At 46.4% G+C, this 19,756-nt stretch overlaps 1 protein-coding gene and 1 long non-coding RNA gene across 2 annotated transcripts in view; one reads left to right on the top strand and one right to left on the bottom strand.

The window, feature by feature from the left end:
- The window catches only part of LOC122543860, a 46,171-nt gene extending 44,531 nt beyond the window's left edge, over positions 1-1,640 (top strand). The window contains exon 4 of the long non-coding RNA XR_006310150.1: positions 1,503-1,640. This is a non-coding gene — a long non-coding RNA (uncharacterized LOC122543860). The remainder of the gene's footprint in view (positions 1-1,502) is intronic.
- A 5,119-nt stretch (positions 1,641-6,759) lies between these two features.
- LOC122543993 overlaps positions 6,760-19,756 on the bottom strand; it is a 96,632-nt gene continuing 83,635 nt past the window's right edge. The window contains exons 19-22 of the mRNA XM_043683001.1: positions 17,340-17,554; positions 12,594-12,702; positions 8,935-9,138; positions 6,760-7,187 (exon numbers count right to left, since the gene is read on the bottom strand). Of these exons, the coding sequence (XP_043538936.1) occupies positions 7,094-7,187; positions 8,935-9,138; positions 12,594-12,702; positions 17,340-17,554 (622 nt within the window). The 3' untranslated portion in view covers positions 6,760-7,093. The remainder of the gene's footprint in view (positions 7,188-8,934; positions 9,139-12,593; positions 12,703-17,339; positions 17,555-19,756) is intronic.

Here is a 19,756-nt window from a genome sequence, read left to right as displayed (position 1 = left end):
AGTGGTGCTGGAAAAGCACAGCAGTTCAGGCAGCATCCGAGGAGCAGGAAAATCTCTCGCTTATCTTTCCACCCTTCAGGCTCTCTGCCTGTATTCCTGATGAAGGGCTTTTGCCCGAAACGTCGATTTTCCTGGTCCTCGGATGCTGCCTGAACTGCTGTGCTCTTCCAGTACCACTAATCCTCTCTCTCTGTCTATCTATCTATCTTTCTATCTATCAGTCAATATCTATTTATCGACTTTTCTATCTATCTATTTTTTTTATTTATCTATCCATCAATCAATCTATCAATCTGTCAATATCTATCTATCTATCTGTCTGTCTGTCTATCCAGTTGAAGAGCGAGCTGCTGTGTCTGGACATACCTCTAGATCGGCCGCACGGTGAGGGTAAGGTCAGGCCCTGCCAGGGTTGGGGTCTGACATCTTCCTGGCTGCCATCTTGAATTTTACAAGGATTTAACCAGTCAGGGGTAAATGATGTTCATAGTTTTCAATGGCCTGCTAACATTGAGCCCTTTGATGTGTCTGCTTTGGGCCCAGAATATACCCTTGCTCTTTTGTTTTACTGAGGTGCCTGTGCCCCATATACCTTGGGTTGTTTTGATTATGAGGAAGTGTCAAACTGCCCTTTTGCTATTGTGTACTGGCGCATTTCTGGTTTTTGAAGAAGGCATTTGGTATGCATGCCATTATTGGCCAGTGCATTGGGTATATGAGTTGGGAGGTCATGTTGCAGCCACTTTTGGAATACTGTGTTCAGTTCTGGTCTCCCTGCTTTAGGAAGACTGTCATGAAACTTGAAAGGTTTCAGAAAAGATTGACAAGGGTTTTGCTGGGATTGGACGGTTTGAGATGTAGGGAGAGGCTGAACAGGCTGGGGCTGTTTTCCCTGGAGCGTCAGAGACTGAGGGATGACCTGATAGAGGTTTATAAAATCATGAGGGGGCATGGATAGGGTAAATAGACAAGGTCTTTTCCCTGGTGTGGGGGAGTCCAGAACTAGAGGGATGGGTTTAAGGTGAGAGAGGAAAGATTTAAAAGGGACCTAAGGGGCAGCTTTTTCACACAGAGGATGGTGCGTGTTTGAAATGAGCTGCCGGAGGATGTGGTGGAGGTTGGTACAATTACAGCATTTAAAAGGCATCTGGATGGTTATATGAATAGGAAGGGTTTAGAGAGATATGAGCTAAATACTGGCAAATGGGACTAGATTTATTTAGGATATCTGGTTGGCGTGGATGAGTTGGACCAAAGGATCTGTTGCCGTGCTGTACATCCCTATGACTCTAATTGGCTGGGCATGAGTCTTGTAAGGGCCTGTCTCCAGGCAGAATTGTCCCAGTGTGTTTGTACGTCTTAGACCGAGGTATTCCCAGCGTACTTTGGCCAGTTTATGCGCCCTGTTTATTTCAGTTGCTGTGCTTTTATTCCTGGCTTTGTGGTTGTTGCTGTTGGTTCCTTTTTAATGAACCAATTTTAATGAATCAATTTTAATCAAGCCGTCGCAAGACGTGACTGGAGTACCATCAGCTCGGTGAAAGGTGCCCTTTGGTCTGCCCGAAACCTGTCGGGTCTTCCAGAGTGAGGAGGTGACCCTGACCAAGTGTTGCAGACTGGCACATTCCAAGATCCAGGACTACGCACTGGAGGGATGTACTAAAGCTTGGGGCAGCTGCTGCCAAGATGCAGTGGGGAAAGAGCACTGTCTGAGGTCTTCCTGCTGAAGGTAAATGGGGGTCTACTCAGTTATTGGACCCTCCTAGTGCCTCAAACATATGTCAGCATAATCTTGGTACAGGTATGAAATGCCTTTGGTTTTGTTTATTGGATAGAGTCACACTCCAATGTTTGCTTTTTTTCATATTCAGAATTGAACTGCTTCCGTGACTATGTATGAATATTTTTATGAATAAAATTCAATTTTGAAGTTTAAAATGATTACTCCTTAAATTACCCTATCTTCTCTACTCCTCTGTCCAGTATTTGTAGGTTCCCAGCCCATATCAAAACTCCACTTAGGTTGCAGTCAGGAGCATGCATGGTGGCTCAGTGGTTAGCACTGCTGCCTCACAGCACTAGGGACCTGGGTTCAATTCCAGTCTTGGGTGACCATCTGTGTGGAGTTTGCATGTTCTCCCGGTGTCCATGTGGGTTTCCTCCCATAGTCCAAAGACCTGCAGGTTGAGCCATGCTAAATTTCTCACAGTGTCTAGAGATGTGCTGGCTAGCCGGAGCACCCTGAGGAGACCCATGGGGAGAAGGTGCAAACTCCATGTAGACAGTCGCCCGAGGCATGGAATGTTCCGATGGGGAGCGGTCTGCTTTCCCTGTCTCTGCATTGAGATTTAAGTATGGATGGCCAATGACTGACTGCTTGGCAGAAGGTGATTAATTAGCAGTACAAGTTTGAGGGGAGGTGTATTGCCATGTCAGTTGTCCAGGTCAGGACCTCATCTGAAACAGCCATGGACAGGCAGTCATGCATGGCCTCCAGTCAAAACCCTTCCTGCCCTTTTCATCTCACCTTATTTATTATGACAGTCTCAAGAAAACAAGAGTCAAAACAAGCCACACACAGATCCTGACTATCTCATCGCCCAAGTCTGCAACAACGTGCAGCTATAGTCCCTCTTTCCTCTACTATTGGGTGGCTTCCTGATTTCAAGCACTCCCAAACAGTTTCTCATCCAACATCCAAAATAACGCAGTCGGCAACACGCCAATTTTGGTCATTGATAGTCTCCTCACTTGTAGGGCGGCCTGGTGGCTCAGTGGTTAGCACTGCTGCCTTACAGCATCAGGTACCCGGGTTCGATTCCTCAGGTGACCGTTTCTGTGGAGCTGATACGTTCTCCCCGTGTCTGCATGGGGTTTCCTCCGGATGCTCTGGTTTCCTTGCACAGTCCAAAGGTGCACAGGTTAGGGCGGATTAGCCATGAGAACTTAACTATAGTGTCCAGGGATGTGCAGTCTAGGTGGTTTAGCCATGGGAAATGTGGGGTTATCGGGGAATCTAGATGGGATTCTCTTTGGAAGATTGGTGTGGACTCGATTGGCTGAATGGCCTGTTTCCACACCATGGGGATTTTATGAGTAATGTCAGCTTGATGTCCATGATACTGGTGAGGTGTCAGATTGCTGACCCACTTCAGCGCTCTGTCGTTCATGTGTGCAGGAGCTGTCTGATTGCTGTCATAAAATCTGTCACAGGATTGCAACCGTTCTCCATATTGATTTCATGATTCAAGTTTCTTCACGCGTTTGCTTGCATAACCGCAAGGGTAGAATTGTACATGACTTGAATGTCAGAGAGCATTTCAGAGTGTAATTTTTATTGTTAAAACCTTTGCAAAGGATATTTAACATGGTGCAGTTTGATTAGTACAGAAGAAAACTGGTTCTACTCATAAACAAAATCAGCATCCTTAATAAATGGAATTTCAGCTGGGCCAGCATTGATAAATTCCACTGACAAGTTATAAGCTTCAGGGCTGGAGCCGATACACGTTACGTTCCCGGGAATTCTTTCATTAAAGGTTCCAGTTGGCCATTTAAATGATACATTCATCAACGTAATTGCCACATTATTAATTCATTCACTGGATGAGGGTGTTGCTGGCTAGGCCCAGTATTTATTGCCCATCTCTGATTGCCCGAGAGTCAACCCCATCGCTGTGGGTCTGGAGTCACGTGTTGGCCCTCACCAGGTAAGGACAGCGGTTCCCTCCCCTAAAGGACATTAGTGAACCAGATAGGGTTTTCCGGCAATCGATAATGGATTCATGGTCCTCATTAGACTTGTAATACCAGCTTTTAAAAACTTGCAAAAACCACGGTGGCACAGTGGTTAGCACTGCTGCCTCACAGCGCTACAGACCTGGGTTTGATTCCCGCCTCAGGCGACTGTCTGTGTGGAGTTTGCACGTTCTCCCCGTGTCTGCATGGGGTTTCCTCCGGGTGCTCCAGTTTCCTCCCACAATCCAAAAATGTGCAGGTCAGGTGAATTGGCCATGCTAAATTGCCCGTAGTGTTAGGTGTAGGGGAATGGGTCTGGGCGGGTTGCTCTTCGGCGGGCCGGTGTGGACTTGTTGGGCCGAAGGGCCTGTTTCCACACTGTAAGTAATCTAATTTTTAAAAACATTGAATTCAAATTCCACCATCTGCCGTGGCGGGATTTGAACTGGGTCCCCAGAACATGTATCTGGGTTAACCTCCAGCAATAATATTGCTTGGCTGTCATCTCCCCCCTCTTGTTTAACAATGTCACACAGGACGGAATCTTGTGCTTCCAGAGGTGGGAGCTTTCAAAGTGGGAAGGCACATAAACAGATGGTGTAATGTCACACCCGAACTTTGACCCCTTTCCCGTCTGTGCCAGTATTAGGTTTGGGCCCGCTCAAAGCTTATCCGCTGTTGGTTACCCAGTTGCATTGGGGAAGTCACCATGCCCAGGTAGAACAGTATGGGCTGCCTATTGGCTGGGGAGAGGGGAGGGAGTCCTTCAATCATTGGCGATCAGTACCTGATTGAGAGATCGGACATAGGGTGGAGGAGGAAGGTGGTGACTGGTGACAGTCTTGCCCACTTGGTCACGCCAGAAACAATTCTCCTGAGCATCATTCTGGTAGCAGCCATTGGTGAGTGGTTGGGCACTGCCAGGCCTCAATGAACAATCTAATTAATGTTCGATTCATTGGGCTTTGACTGGAAGAGGCAGTGCATGTCTGTCTCCAGTTAGCTGAATAGATCACCTCTGCCAAGACCATGGGCAATAAATGATAGATCTTCACCTCACAAAAGGAGGATATTTTTACACATTATGGCTTCCTAGACCCAAGGCACTAAGGCCAAGTGTACTAGCCTCCCTGCCAAGGTTATTTAGCACGGACCCAAGGCTGATCCCAGTTCAGTGCTGTTCAATTTACATTAGATTCCCTAATGTGGGTAGAAACAGGCCCTTCAGCCCAACAAGTCCACACCAACCCTCTGAAGAGTAACCTACCCAGACCCATTTCCCTCTGTCTAATGTACCCAACACTATGGGCAATCCATCCTAACCTGCACATTTTTGGACTGTGGGAGGAAACTCACACAGACATGGGGAGAAAGTGCAAACTCCACACAGTCACCCGAGGTTGGAATCGAACCTGGGACCCTGGTGCTGTGAGGCAGCAGTGCTGACCACTGAGCCAACATGCCATTTTAACAATGGAATCATTGGAGATGCACAATAGAGTCATAGAGATGTATAGCACGGAAACAGACCCTTCAGTCCAACTCGTCTATTCCAACCAGATATTCTACATTTATCTAGTCCCATTTGCCAGCATTTGGCCCATATCCCTCTAAACCCTTCCTACTCAGGTACCCATCCAGATGCCTTTTAAATGTTGTCATTGTACCAGCCTCCACCACTTCCTCTGGCAGCTCATTCCATACACGCACCACCCCCTGCGTGAAAAAGTTGCCCCTTAGGTCCCTTTTAAATCTTTCCCTTCTCACCCTAAACCTATGCCCTCTAATTCTGGAGTCCCCCAGCCTGGGGTGAAGGACCTTGTCTATTCACCCTATCCATGTCCCCTCATGATTTTATAAACCTCTATAAGGTCACCCCCTCAACCACTGACATTTCAGAGAAAATAAATGAAAAGTTATGAAATCTGGATTGAGACCATCTTTGGCACGACGTTTGAGGATTTCTTTTTTAAGCTTTGAGAAATCTGTGCTACTACCTTAGTGATCTGGTGCATCTGAGAGCTACTGTATGTCAATGCATTATTGAGTGAGTTGTGGCAAGAAGGTGTAGTTAGTAAGTTTGCAGACAACACCAAAATTGGTGGCATAGTAGTCAGTGAAGATGGTTTTCTAAGATTACAAAGGGATTTTGATCAAATGGGTCAATGGGACGAAAAATGGAGTTCAATCTGGATAAATGCGAGGTATTGCATTTTGGTACAACACATAAGGGTAGGGCTTACATAACTAATGGTAGGGCCATGGGCAGTGTTGACGTTTTGGGCAAAAGTCCCTCATCAGGAATGAAGGGCTTTTGCCTGAAACGCCGATTCTCCTGCTCCTCGGATGCTGCCTGACCAGCCGTGATTTTCCAGCACCACACTCTCAACTCTGATCTCCGGCATCTGCAGGCCTCACTTTTGCCCTGAGTAGTGTTGTAGAACAGCAGGACCGAGGCGGGTTCAGGTCAATAATTCTTTGAAGCTTGCGTCGCAGGGTGTTTAAAAAGGCATTTAGCGCACTTGCCTTCATTGCTTAATCCTTTGAGTTGGGACGTCATGTGGAGGTTGTACAGGACATTGGTGAGGCCTCTTCTGTAGTACTGTGTCCAATCCTGGTCGACCTGTTTTAGGAAGGAGTCTATTAAGCTGGCGATGGTTCAGAAGGGATTTACTAGGATGTTGCCAGGTATGGAAGGTTTGAATTCTTAAGAAAGGCTAGGTAGGCTGGGACTTATTTCCCTGGAGAGTAGGATGTTGAGAGGCGACCTTATAAAATCATGAGGGTTAATGGTAGTCGTCTTTTCCATAGGGTGGGGATTTCAAGATGAGGAGGCACATGTTTAAGGTGAGGGAGAGAGATTTATAAAAGATATGAGGGGCAAAGTTTGTACATAGAGGATGGTTCGTGTGTGGAATGAGCTTCCTGAGGACACAGTTACAACATTTAAAAGACATTTGGATAAGGTAATGAATAGGAAAGGGTTTGGAGGGATATGGGCCAGGAGCAGCCAGGTGGGACTAGTTTAGTTTAGGATTATGGTCGGCATGGGCCGGTTGGAATAAAGGGTCTGTTTCTGTGCTGTATGACTGAATGACTCTTAAGCAGACACATGCCACACAGTATAATAAAAGCACCATACAGTGGGTGCTGAGGATCTGCAGTAAAAACAGAAAGTGCTGGAGAAACTCAGCAGATCTGGCAGCAACTGTACAGAAGAAAACAGAGTTAATGTTCCAGATTCAAGCCTTAACTGTCTCTCTTTCTCTCTGCTGAGTATCAATTACACTTTCTGTTTTCTTCGGCTACACTACATCTGTAGACACTGAAGAAAACTGGTTGTTGTTGTGTTTGGTTACACAGTCTGTTTCATCAATGATAGGTAGGTTTCCTGGAGTGCAACATCAGCCCTCTTGGAGTCCTTGGCCTTTTCAGCATCTTTTATTGTTCTGGAAATAAATGAGTTAGAAAATCGTGAACAGCGGTTCAAAAACGCTCAAATTCTCTCCTATTCCTTGACTATTTTTCCTACGTTCGCCTCACTCTCAGGTCTAAACCAAGTCCTGTTTTCGCCCAGAACCTCACACACCTCCCAGCAGGTACTGGCTGGATTGTGAAGACGATGGGAACCCTATGAATTTCTGATGCCTTTTGGCACATCTCCCTAAGACCATAGACATAGGAGTGGAAGTAAGGCCATTCAGCCCATCGAGTCCACTCCGCCATTCAATCATGACTGATGGACATTTCAATGCCACTAACCCATATTCTCCCCGTAACCCATAATTCCTTGCGAGATTAAGCGTCTTCCTGCTCTGGTCAGTATTTCCTGGATTAAATGTTGTTCAGCAATGTGGCTGGGAGCTCTCTCTCCCAGTAGAGAATCCCTCCAGTATGAAAGCAGGCCATTCGGCCCATCGAGTCCACATTGACCCTCTTAATGGCATCCCACCCACACTCATCCTTATCCCTGTAACTGCCATGGCTAACCCACCTAACCTGCACATCCCTGGACACTATGGGACAATTTAGCATGGCCAATCCACACCAACCTGCACATCCCTGGGCACTATGGGACAATTTCCCATGGCCAATTCACCCTAACCTGCACATTCCTGGGCACTATGGGACAATTTAGCATGGCCAATCCACCCTAACCTGCACATCCCTGGACACTGTGGGGCAATTTAGCACGGCCAATTCACCCTGACCTGCACATCTTTGGACTGTGGGGGGAAACCCGATCTCCTGGAGGAAACCCCACGCAGACACAGGGGAAGATCTTGCAAACTCCACACAGACAGTTGTCCGAGGGTGGCATCGAACCCTGGCTCTGTGTGGCAGCAGTGCCATCCTTTATTCTTATGGGGGAGGTGACAGCCTAGCGATATTATCGCTGGACTAGTAATCCAGAGTCCCAGGTAATGTTCTGGGGCCCTGGGTTTGAGTCCCGCCACAGGAGATGGGGGAATTTGAATTCACGAAAAATCTGGAATTAAGAGTCTAATGATGACCATGAATCCATTCTTGGAGAAGAACCCATTTGGTTCACTAATGTCCTTTATGGATGGAAACTGGCATTCTTACCAGATCTGGCCAACATGTGACTCCAGATCCATAGTGGTGTGGTTGACTCTTAACTGCCCTCTGGGCAGTTAGGGATGGGGCAATAAATGCTGGCCTGGCCGGTGATGCCCTCATCCCGTGAGTGAATAACAAAAATGAACTCCAAAGCCCTTGAAATAAGGGCCAACCTTCCATTACCCTTCCTGATTACCTGCTGTCCCTGTGTACTACCTTGAAACATGAGGGTAAGGATTAATGAATGTTTGGAGGCAAGGATCAGCCCTTGTCAGATAGACACCCTCAGATAACAGGTTGACCAGGAAAGGTGGAAGAAAACGAAGGGAAGAGTTCTGGTAATCACATACAGCACACTCTATGCCAATCTTTGGGATCAGTGATCAACTCTCACCTTTTCACGGGTTGCACACCTTTTCTGCCTATTTAAGTCATGCTTCACACCCAAATTGAAAACATAAGCCTAATAAACTATTTTAAAGGTATTTAAATATTTTAGATTCCAAACCCAAACTCTTACTAAAGAGCTCATTGCTTGGCATCCATTGAGATCCTTTCGGCCATTTTGTTTTTAACACGTGTCTCAGGTCAGTGGGAATTTCCGACGTTACAAACCTGTTTTCTGTTTCTTCGATAGTTTCCGGTAAAGGGGTGTTCCGTGTTTCAGGCAGGAGAAAGGCAGCAATTCCCGCTATTATTGCCATCCCGCCGTATATGGTCATGGGCAGAAACGAGACGTAATCGCCGCTCATCCTTACGATAGGTGCTAACATGGACCCAACGCGGGCCATTGTGCTCACGAGCCCCATTCCTGTCTGCCTGCGCAGGATACACAAGAGAACAGTGAGAGGGAGGAGATGGTTACGGAACATTTCACCTCATTACAATTTTTCTGACTTCCTTTCCTCTTCCCATGAAAATGCAGGCTCTGACAGTAATAATCTATTGCATCACATGCTACTTTCCATATAAGGTAAAGTCACCACAGTCCCACTCTCTCATTAGAATCATCACATAAGCCCTACAGTGTGGTGGCAGGCCATTCAGCCCATCGAGTCCACACCAACCTCTCCAAAGAGAATCCCCCCACCCCCCAACCCTGCATTTCCCACCTTATGCTGCACACCAAGAGGCAATTTAGCAAGGCCAATCCACCCTAACCTGCACATTCCTGAATAATATGGGACAATCATCCCAGACGAGCCCCCATTTCAAGGGGCGGCACAGTGGCTCAGTGGTTAGCACTGCTGCCTCACAGGACCAGGGCCCCAGGTTCGATTCTAGACTTGGGTGTCTGTGTAGAGTTTGCACATTCTCCCCGTGTCTTCCTCCGACAGTCCAAAGATGTGCTAAATTGCCTGTAGTGTTAGATGCATTAGTCAGAGGGAAATGGGTCTGGGTGGGTTACTCATCGGAGGGTCAGTGTGGGCTTGTTGGGTCGAAGGGCCTGTTTCCATACTGCAGGGAATCGAATTGAATCTAATCTAATCTAAAAAATTTAGCATGGCAAATCTGGACCCAACCTGGTCCACCCTAACCTGGACACTATGGGACAATTCTAGTATGGTCAATCCACCCTACCTTGCACATCCCTGGACACTATGGGACAATTTAGCACGGCCAATCCACCCTCATCTGCATGTCCCTGGACACTATGGGACAATTTAGCACGGCCAATCCACTCTAACCTGCAAGTCTCTGGGCACTATGGGACAATTTAGCACGGCCAATCCACCCTAACCTGCACATCCCTGGGCACTATGGGACAATTTACCATAGCCAATCCACCCTAACCTGCACATCTTTGGACTGTGGGAGGAAACCGGAGCACCCACACACAGACACGGGGGGAGAATGTGCAAACTCCACACCCACAGTCACCCGAAGGTGGGATTGAACCCGGGTCCCTGGCACCATGAGGCAGCAGTACTAACCACTGAGCAACCACACGAGTGAGAGAATGAGAGAGTGACTTAACCTGAGAGTCACCATCTCTTAGTTGAGGGGAGAGGTTGAGAAGGAGAGTCCTTTAAGGTAACTCAAATGGTGTAGGAATTGAATCTCTAACCAAACATCCAGCCAACTTAGCTAACAAAGCTTCCTACAACGTCCTGATGTAACCAATGCACAATGACCTTGCACTCTTTACTCTAACATAAATCTAAACCGTATCTTTCATTTCAGTATCAAAAAAGCTTATCAGCTTGATTACAACATTTTGATAGCGCCAGCATTCTTCATTAAGACGTGGTCTCTGATGGGAATGATGTCCACCAGTGGCTCAGTGGGTTAGCACTGCTGCCTCACAACACCAGGAATCTGGGTTCAATCCAACCCTCGGGCAACTGTCTGTGTGGAGCTTGCACATTCTCCCTGTGAGTGTGCGGGTTTCCTCCAGGTGCTCTGGTTTCCTCCCACAGTCCAAAGATGAGCAGGTTAGGGTGGATTGGCCGTGGGAAATTGCCCTGTCGTGTTGAGGCTGGGTGGATTAGCTTTGGGATATGCAGGGGAAGAAGGATTGGGTGGGATGCTCGCCGGAGGGTCAGTGTGGACTTGATGGACCAAAAGACCTGCTTCCACCCTGTCGGGATTCTATGATTCTGCAAATGCTTTGTATTGTTTTCACTGTAATACCCTTCATGGCACATGTCCAAAGTTGCCTTTTTTGCTCGCAGTCTTTTCTGAGTTAGAGCTAAGCCTACTGCAAGGGCATGAGCACAGAATTTAGGATGAGTGGAGGTTAAAGCACCTATTTGATGAAAAGCTGGATGTGTCACAGGCGAAAACATCTTTTTTCTGTCCATAACTGCATTCACCTTTCTGATGTGGAGCCTTGCCAGATGCTGCAAAGTTTGCCTGGATAACTTGTTTGAGTGCAGTCCAATGTAATGTTTTTACTACAAGAGTTGCTTTAGCTTTCCCTAAAGATGTGACACATTGCTATTTAATGGGAATTCTTTCTTTAATCTGGTCAATCTCCTATCAACAATGGTGACCTCTGGCTCTTATCAACAGAAAGCCCACTAAGTATTCCCTTTGCAATTCTATCTCACTGTAACAAACCTGATGCATTACTTAAAAACATTCTGCACTGTCTGTTGCAAATGCTTCATTATTTTTTTCTGCTCTCTTCATTGAGATCACTAAGTCCTCTAGGAGGTGGATTCCACAGCAACTGGTCAAGTCATGTTCACCAGAGCATAGCATTGCTCTTTCGTTAGAGACAACTGGCAGTGAGTTTAACCTGATGGTCACAACCTCAGGCAAGGGAGAAGCGGTCAAGAAGAGGAATCCTTCATGGTAACCTCAGGCTGGTGACAGGAATTGAACCCATGCTGTCGGCATCATATGTTTTCACAAACCAACCATCCAGCCAAATGAGCTAAACGGACCCCACAGCAACTGGCAGCTCAGGACTGATCATGTACAAATCCAGATTGTGGCGGGATCGCACTTGCGTTGTTTTCTTCCGCCGACCCCCAGGTTTTTGTGAACATTGCTCCAAGTGGTAGTACAATCATAGAATCCCTACCATGCGGAAGCAGGCCGTTCGGCCCGTTGAGTGTGCACCAACATTCTGAAGAGCATCCCACACAGACCCACACCCGACCCTATCCCTGTCACCCTGTGTTTCCCATGGCCAATCCACCCTCATCTGCATGTCCCTGGGCACTATGGGACAATTTAGCACGGCCAATCCACCCTAACCTGCACATCCCTGGGCACTATGGGACAATTTAGCATTGACGATCCACCTTTACCTACACATCCCTGGATATTACAGGACAATTTAGTGTGTCCAATCCACCCTAGCCTGAACATCCTAGGACTGTGGGAGGAAACTTGGCAGAATCCCACTCAGACACGGGAAGAACTGCACACAGGCATCACTGGAGGGTGGAACCGGGCCCAGGGTCCCTGGCGCCGTGAGGCAGCAGCGCCAACCATTGAGCTGCTGTACAAAGAGAGAAGAAACCTCAGATAAATTCGCCTGATACTGTTGGGCAATCAATGTGCGCTAAACATGACCTCAGTGGCACACTTCCCAGCGATTGGGGAGCAGAAAAAAAGAACCCAAGCATGCTGGGATATTTTACTGTTCATTAACCCAGGGTGATCAAAGTGACCTCAACTGCTGGATTAGCCGAGATAAGGCTGGTCTGTTTTGGGCTGTGTTTGCGGCAGAGCGTCAACTCACTGTTCTAGTAAAGGCAGAAGATGAACTTGCTGAACCACAGCAGCTGAAGGAAATAAATGTGTGTGTGTGTACTCACCTGACCACAGTAGGGTAGAGTTCACCTGAAAAGAGATAGCAACAGCTGAAGGCTGCGGATAGACACCCTTTCCCAAGGGCAGCGAATAACGTTCGTAAGGACTGCATCTCTGTAGGGAAAACAGAACAGCACAAGGTTTACTCACTAATATTTTGAACAAATTGACTGTGGGATGAAAGTCGTCAACCTTTTGAGGTGATGTGTTGAGCTGCACAGGCAGAAATTCCACTGGAGTATTTACCAGTTGGTTACAAACAGAAGCACAGCAAACGTTTTATTAATCGGCAGCTATGGGATAAAGGGATACGTCAGCTGATTGGATATTCCGGATAATCAAGAGGTTCACATAATCAATGTAAGAACACACGCTGAGTAATAGAAATATAATTCAGGGGGTACACACATCACTTTAGTAACAGTTTACATCACTACAGCTTTGCCTTAAATAAAACTTAACGGCAAAATGGTGGCTTACTGGCTCGCACTGCTGCCTCACGGGGCCAGGGTTCTATCCCACCCTCGGGTGACTGTCTGTGTGGGGTTTGCACTTTCTCCCTGTGTCTGCGTGGGTTTCCTCCAGATGCTCCATTTTCCTCCCACAGTCCAAAGGCGTGCAGGTTAGGGTGGGATGGCCATACTAAATTGCCCTGTAACATCCAGGCCCGTGCAGGTTAAGTGGGTTAGTTAAGGGGAAATGCAGGGTTATAGGGATAGGGTCAGTATGGGTTCAATGGGCTGAAAGGCCTACTTCCACACTGTGGGAATTTTATGATTCAGGGACCCTTCACACTCACACCTCGGCAGACTGCTCAGAGATAGAGTTATAGAGATGTACAGCATGGAAACAGACATGTCAGTCCAACCCATCCATGCCGACCAGATATCCCAACCCAATCCAAAGATGTGCAGGTTAGGTGAATTGGCCATGCTAAATTGCTTGTCGTGTTAGGTATAGGGGAATGGGTCTGGGTGAGTTGCGCGTCGGTGTGGACTTGTTGGGCCGAAGGGCCTGTGTCCACACTGTAAATAATCTAATCATCTAATTGTGGTATTTGAGGAGAAATTAACTCAAAGTTGACTCAACTGTCAATGTGGCCATTTGATTGAAGAACAAGTATTATTTATATTCAGGTAAATAAATTAGAAAAGCTATAATCATTGGACAGAATATTCATGGTATTTGTGGTATATAATTTTTCCCGGTTTATCGAGAGTGCCAGATGATAAGGTTAATAAAAGGTTTGCAGTATTTCTACGAAGACAATATCATATAAGTTAGGAGTGAGAGCATGCCTCTCAGCCTTTGATCCAACATTCAGTGAGATCTGATTACTCCACATTTCTCGTACTCCTGTTCTAATTTCACTCCTTTGCTTAACAAGAGTCTAAGAAGGCCGCCCTCTTGTGGTATGTAGGTAGGGTTCCTACCCTTGGATTGCAAAGCCTGGGGTTCAAGTCTTACTGGCTCCAGAGGTGTGTAATAACATCACTGAACAAGTTGATTAGAAAAATAGGTTGAGTAAAACAAAAGGAGGGGCCCCCCTACCCTACAGCGGTAGTGTCCAAAGATGTGCAGGGTCAGGTGAATTGGCCGTGCTAAATTGCCCGTAGTGTTAGGTAAGGGGTAAATGTAGGGGAATGGGTGGGTTGCACTTCGGCGGGTCGGTGTGGACTTGTTGGGCCGAAGGGCCTGTTTCCACGCTGTAATGTAAAGTAATCTAATCTATCCCTACTCCAGTCTGGGAGGTCCAGGTTCAAATCCCACTTGCTCCAGAAGTGTGGAATGATATCTCTGAATGGGTTGTTTCAAAGAAATAGGTTAAAAAAAATCTAATGGGGGGCCCTCTTGTGGGACAGTAGTAGTGTCTCTACCCGCAGACTGGGAGGTCTGGACTCAAGTCCCCACCTGCTCCAGAGGAGTGCAATAATATCCTTGAACAGGTCGATTCGGTTCACCAAAATAAAAGAAAAACAAGAATTTAAGTACCCCTGCCTCAAAATATTCAAAGGCTCCATTTCCACCGAGTAGGAGATTTCCAGAGAATCTGTGAGAATTGGGTGACTATTCCAAACGGTGGTTCTTCAAGACAAGGTAACATGCCACCTCACAGCCACTTTGTCAGGACTCCTCAGTATCTTACACTTTAATCAAGTCACCTCTGGCTGTTCTAGACTCAGCGGGCAGCAGCCTAGCCTGTCTAACCTTTTCTCATTAGGTAAACCACCCATTCCAGGGGATTAGCCCAGTAAGCCTTGTAAGAACTGCCTCCAAGGCATTTATATTCTTTCTTAAATAAGGAGATCAATATAGAACTCCAGACGTGGTCTCACCAGTGGCCAAACTGACTGAATCATAATCTCCCTTATTTTGTCTTGAATTGCCCTCGCAATACATAATTCCATTCTATTAATATTCTTGCTGTACCTGCATGTCGCCTTTTGACGTTCACGCATTAGGGCAACTGGATCGCTTGTGAATCTTAGAGCTGCAATCTCTCACCAATCTATTCAATTTGATTTGATTTATTATTGGCAACTACTGAGATACAGTGAAAAGTTTTGTTTTGCGTGCTAAGCAGAGAGCATTGGTGAGGCCTCTTCTGGAGCACTGTGCCCAGTTCTGGTCGCCCTGTTACAGGAAGGAGATTACTAAATTGGAAAGAGTTCAGAAGAGACTTACCAGGACGTTGCTGGGAATAGAGGGATTGAGTTATAGGGAGAGGCTGGATTGGCTGGGACCTCTTTCACTGGAGAGTGGTAGGTTGAGGGGTGACCTGATAGAGGTCTACAAAATCATGAGGGGTATAGAAAAGGTGAATGGCAGGTGTCTTTTCCCTAAGGTGCAGGAGTTCAAGACTAGAGGGTATATCTTTAAGATGAGAGGGAGAAAGATTTTAAAAAGACACAAGGGGCAATTGTTTGTGTGTGGAATGAACTCCCAGAGGATATGGTGGATGCAGGTACAGTTACAACATTTAAAAGCCATTTGGATAAGTACATGAGTAGGAAAGGTTTTGGAGGGATATGGACCAGGAGCAGGCAGGTGGGACTAGTTTAATTTGGGATTATGGTCTGCATGGACTGGTTGGGCCAAAGGGTCTTTTTCCATGCTGTATGACTCTATGAAATCATACCTTACATAAGTATATTGGGGTAATAGAACAGAATGCAAAATGTAGTGTTACAGATACAGAGGAGTTGCAGAGAAAGTTCAACTCTAATATACAAAACGTCTGTTCATAAATCTGATAACGGCGGGGAAGAAACTGGTCTTGACTGTTGGTGCGTGTTCTCAAATCTTTGTATATTCTGTCCGATGGAAGAGATTATAACCGGGGTGGGAAGGGTCTTTGATGATGTTGGCTGCCTTCCCGAGGCATTGGGAAATGTAGCAGGAGTCAATGGATGGAATGCTGGCGTTTCATGATGGATTGGGCTGTGTTCATAACTTTTTGTAGTTTCTCGTGATCTTGGACAGAGCAGTTCCCCAACCAAGCTGTGATGCATCTGGATAGGATGCTTTCTATGGTGCAGAAAGCTTCCTCGTGAAGTCATTTTTCTCAGAGGGGCAGTTTCATGTTTTCCCACATTATACTCCATTTTCCCATTCATTTAATCTGTTTCGATCTCTTTGCAATATCCTTATGTCCTTTTCACAATTTTATACTCTCCCTTTGACTGTGTCATCAGTAAATTTGGCAACCATATCTCCAGTCCATTCATCCGAATTATTTATGCCCATTGTAAAAGTTGAGAGCCCAACATTGATCCTTGTGGCACCCCACTCATTAGTCAATGCCAACTCTCATTTCTTCCTCCTGTCTGATTTCTGTCTGCCAAAATCTTTCATCTGCATCAATTTGTTACCCCTGACACCATGAGCTTTTAATTTCTCCAATGACCTTTAATGTGTCTCCTTAACAATAACCTTGCAGCAATTTAAATGTGGTATTATCTAAAGGATAAGCATCTAGGGATAAAGGCAGCAGAGACATGGGAACACCACCCCCTTGTAAGTCCTTTCTGAACCACTCACCAGTCTGACTTAGAAATATATCAGGTAAAAACAATGACTGCAGATGCTGGAAACCAGATTCTGGATCAGTGGTGCTGGAAGAGCACAGCAATTCAGGCAGCATCCGAGGACAGGCAAAATCGACGTTTTGGGCAAAAGCCCTTCATCAGGAATAAAGCTTTATTCCTGATGAAGGGCTTTTGCCCGAAACGTCGATTATGCCTGTCCTCGGATGCTGCCTGAATTGCTGTGCTCTTCCAGCACCACTGATCCAGAATTAGAAATATATCAGCCATTCCTTCACTGTCGCTGAGTCAAAATTCTGGAATTCCCTCTCTAAGGGCATTGTGGGTCAACCTACAACAGGTGGACTGCAGCAGTTCAAGAAGGCAGCTCAACACCACCTTCTCAAGGGGCAAGAAATGCCGGGCCCAACCTGTGACACCCACATCCCACTAATGAGTAACTAAAAACATAAATCCACTGATTCCCCATTATGCACAATGCACATTACTTCATTAAGAACTTCAATAAATTGTTCACTAAACATGATTGTCCTTTCTCTAAACCATGTAGACTCTGCCCAATGACCTTTTACTCATCAACATGCCATTGCTATAGCATCTTCAATCGTAAGTTCTTACATCTTACCTGTGGAACATCCCTCTGGGGGTGGAACATTTCTCAACTGGGGTAAAAATTGACCAAGTTCTGTGACTATTAACCCTTACCTTTTGGGACAAAGATGTTCACCAGGTTAAAGCTCCCTGCCAGGATAAGTGAAGTGGCTTGTGTGAACCTTCTTCCGATCAGGCTCATGAAGAGAAATGCAAGCAGTTTCGCTGGGATGTCTACAGCTCCGAAAATCAGCTGGATGAGGTAAATATCAACTCCAAATCCTTGCAGGTCTATCGCCAACCCGTAATAGGCAAAACTGGTCGAAAACCTACAACAGCAAAGAGAAGGATCAGCATTCCCTTTAATTTTCCTTACTGATAATTGCCTCCGATGTGCTTGCAACAGCGACTTTTGGGATCGGACGTCAGTGCTGTGATAGCGTGCTGATGCCAGTCACTATGCATGGAATAGAGTTATACGTCATGGAAACAGACCCTTTGGTCCAACCAGTCCATGCCGACCATAAACTAATCCCACCTGCCTGCTCCTGGTCCATATCCCTCCAAACCCTTTCCTATCCATGTACTTATCCAAATGTCTTTTAAACGGTGTAACTCTACCCACATCCACAACTTCCTCAGGAAGTTCATACGATGTATGAACCACCTGCTGTGTAAACAAGTTGCCTCTTATATCCTTCTGAAATTTTTCTCCTCTCACCTTTAAAAATATATGCCCCTAGTCTTGAAAGCCCCCCAACCTCGGGAAAAGACTCTAGAGATTCACTGGAAGGGAGGCTGGTTTTCAGGATAGACTGGGCTATGTTCACAACTCTTTGTAGTTTCTTGCAGTCTTAGGCAGAGCCGTTGCCGTACCACACTGTGATGCGTGTGTCTATGAGCAGGCAAGCATGTACCTTTAAGAGAGCAGCACGGTGGCTCATTGGTTAGCACTGCTGCCTCACAGCACCGGGAACCTGGGTTTAATTCCAGCCTCGGGTGACTGTCTGTGTGAAGTTTGCATGTTCTCCCCGTGTCTGTGTGCGTTTCCTCCGGGTGCTCCGGTTTCCTCCCGCAGTCCAAAGATAGACAATAGACAATAGGTGTAGGAGTAGGCCATTCTGCCCTTCGAGCCTGCACCACCATTCATCATGATCATGGCTGATCATCCTTAATCAGTATCCTGTTCCTGCCTTATCTCCATAACCCTTGATTCCACTATCCTTGAGAGCTCTGTCCAACTATTTCTTAAACGAATCCAGAGACTGGGCCTCCACTGCCTTCTGGGGCAGAGCATTCCACACACCCACCACTCTCTGGGTGAAGAAGTTTCTCCATGACTCTGTCCTAAATTGCCTACCCCTTATTTTTAAGCTGTGTCCTCTGGTTCGGCACTCACCCATCAGCGGAAACATGTTTCCTGCCTCCAGAGTGTCCAATCCTTTAATAATCTTATATGTCTCAATCAGATCCCCTCTCAGTCTTCTAAACTCAAGAGTATACAAGCCCAGTCGCTCCAATCTTTCAACATAAGATAGTCCCACCATTCCAGGAATTGACCTCGTGAACCTACACTGCACTCCCTCAATAGCCAGAATGTGCAGGTTAGGGTGGATTGGCCATGCTAAATTATCCCATAGTGTCCAAGGAATGTGCAGTCTAGGTGGATTAGCCATGGGATGTGTTGGGGTTGCAGGGATAGGGTGGGATGGTCTTCGAAGGTTTAGTGTGGACTTGTTGGGCCAAATGACCTGTTTCCACACTGTAGGGATCCTTTGATATCTGTGTAACACCTTGCCATGTGATTGCCTAGTCGCATCTTTAATTTGTAATCCATTAAGGGTGTTGCTTTGTGAATAAACCTTCTGATTCTCGTTCTCAGTGAGAAGCCTGTCTCAGGAGAGGAAATGGCTGAGTGGAATTATCGCTCGACTGTTAGTTCTGAGACCCAGGTAACGTTCTGGGCACCTGGGTTTGAATCCCACCACAGCAGATAGTGCACGTTGAATTCAATAAAAAATCTGGAATTAAGAGTCTAATGATGACTGTGAATCCACTGCCAATTGCTGTAAAAACCCATCTGGTTCACTAATGTCCTTTAGGGAAGGAAACTGCCATCCTTACCTGGCCCACGTGTGACTCCAGACCATAGCAACATGGCTGATTCTTGACTGCCCTCTGATTCCACACACTTTTATTGAATTAAATTCAACCGTTGACCACGGCTGGATTTGAACCCAGGTCCTCGGAACCATTTACTGGATCTCTGGATTAACAGTCAAAAAGTGTGGTGCTGGAAAAGCACAGCCACTCAGGCAGCATCTGAGGAGCGGGAGTCAACATTTCGAGGGTAAGCTCTTCATCAGGAATTCCTGATGAAGAGCGTATGCCCGAAACGTCGACTCTCCTGCTCCTTGAATGCTGGCTGACTGGCTGTGCTTTTCCAGCACCACACCTTTTTGACTCTGATCTCCAGCATCTGCAGTCCTCATTTCCTCCCTGGATTAACGGTCTAGTCGTAACATTATGAG

The sequence above is a fragment of the Chiloscyllium plagiosum genome, chromosome 45 (assembly GCF_004010195.1).
Source record: "Chiloscyllium plagiosum isolate BGI_BamShark_2017 chromosome 45, ASM401019v2, whole genome shotgun sequence".
NCBI classification, from domain to species: Eukaryota; Metazoa; Chordata; class Chondrichthyes; order Orectolobiformes; family Hemiscylliidae; genus Chiloscyllium; species Chiloscyllium plagiosum.
The sequence above is the reverse complement of the archived record's forward strand: the minus strand, read 5'-3'. Positions and strand labels throughout refer to the sequence as shown.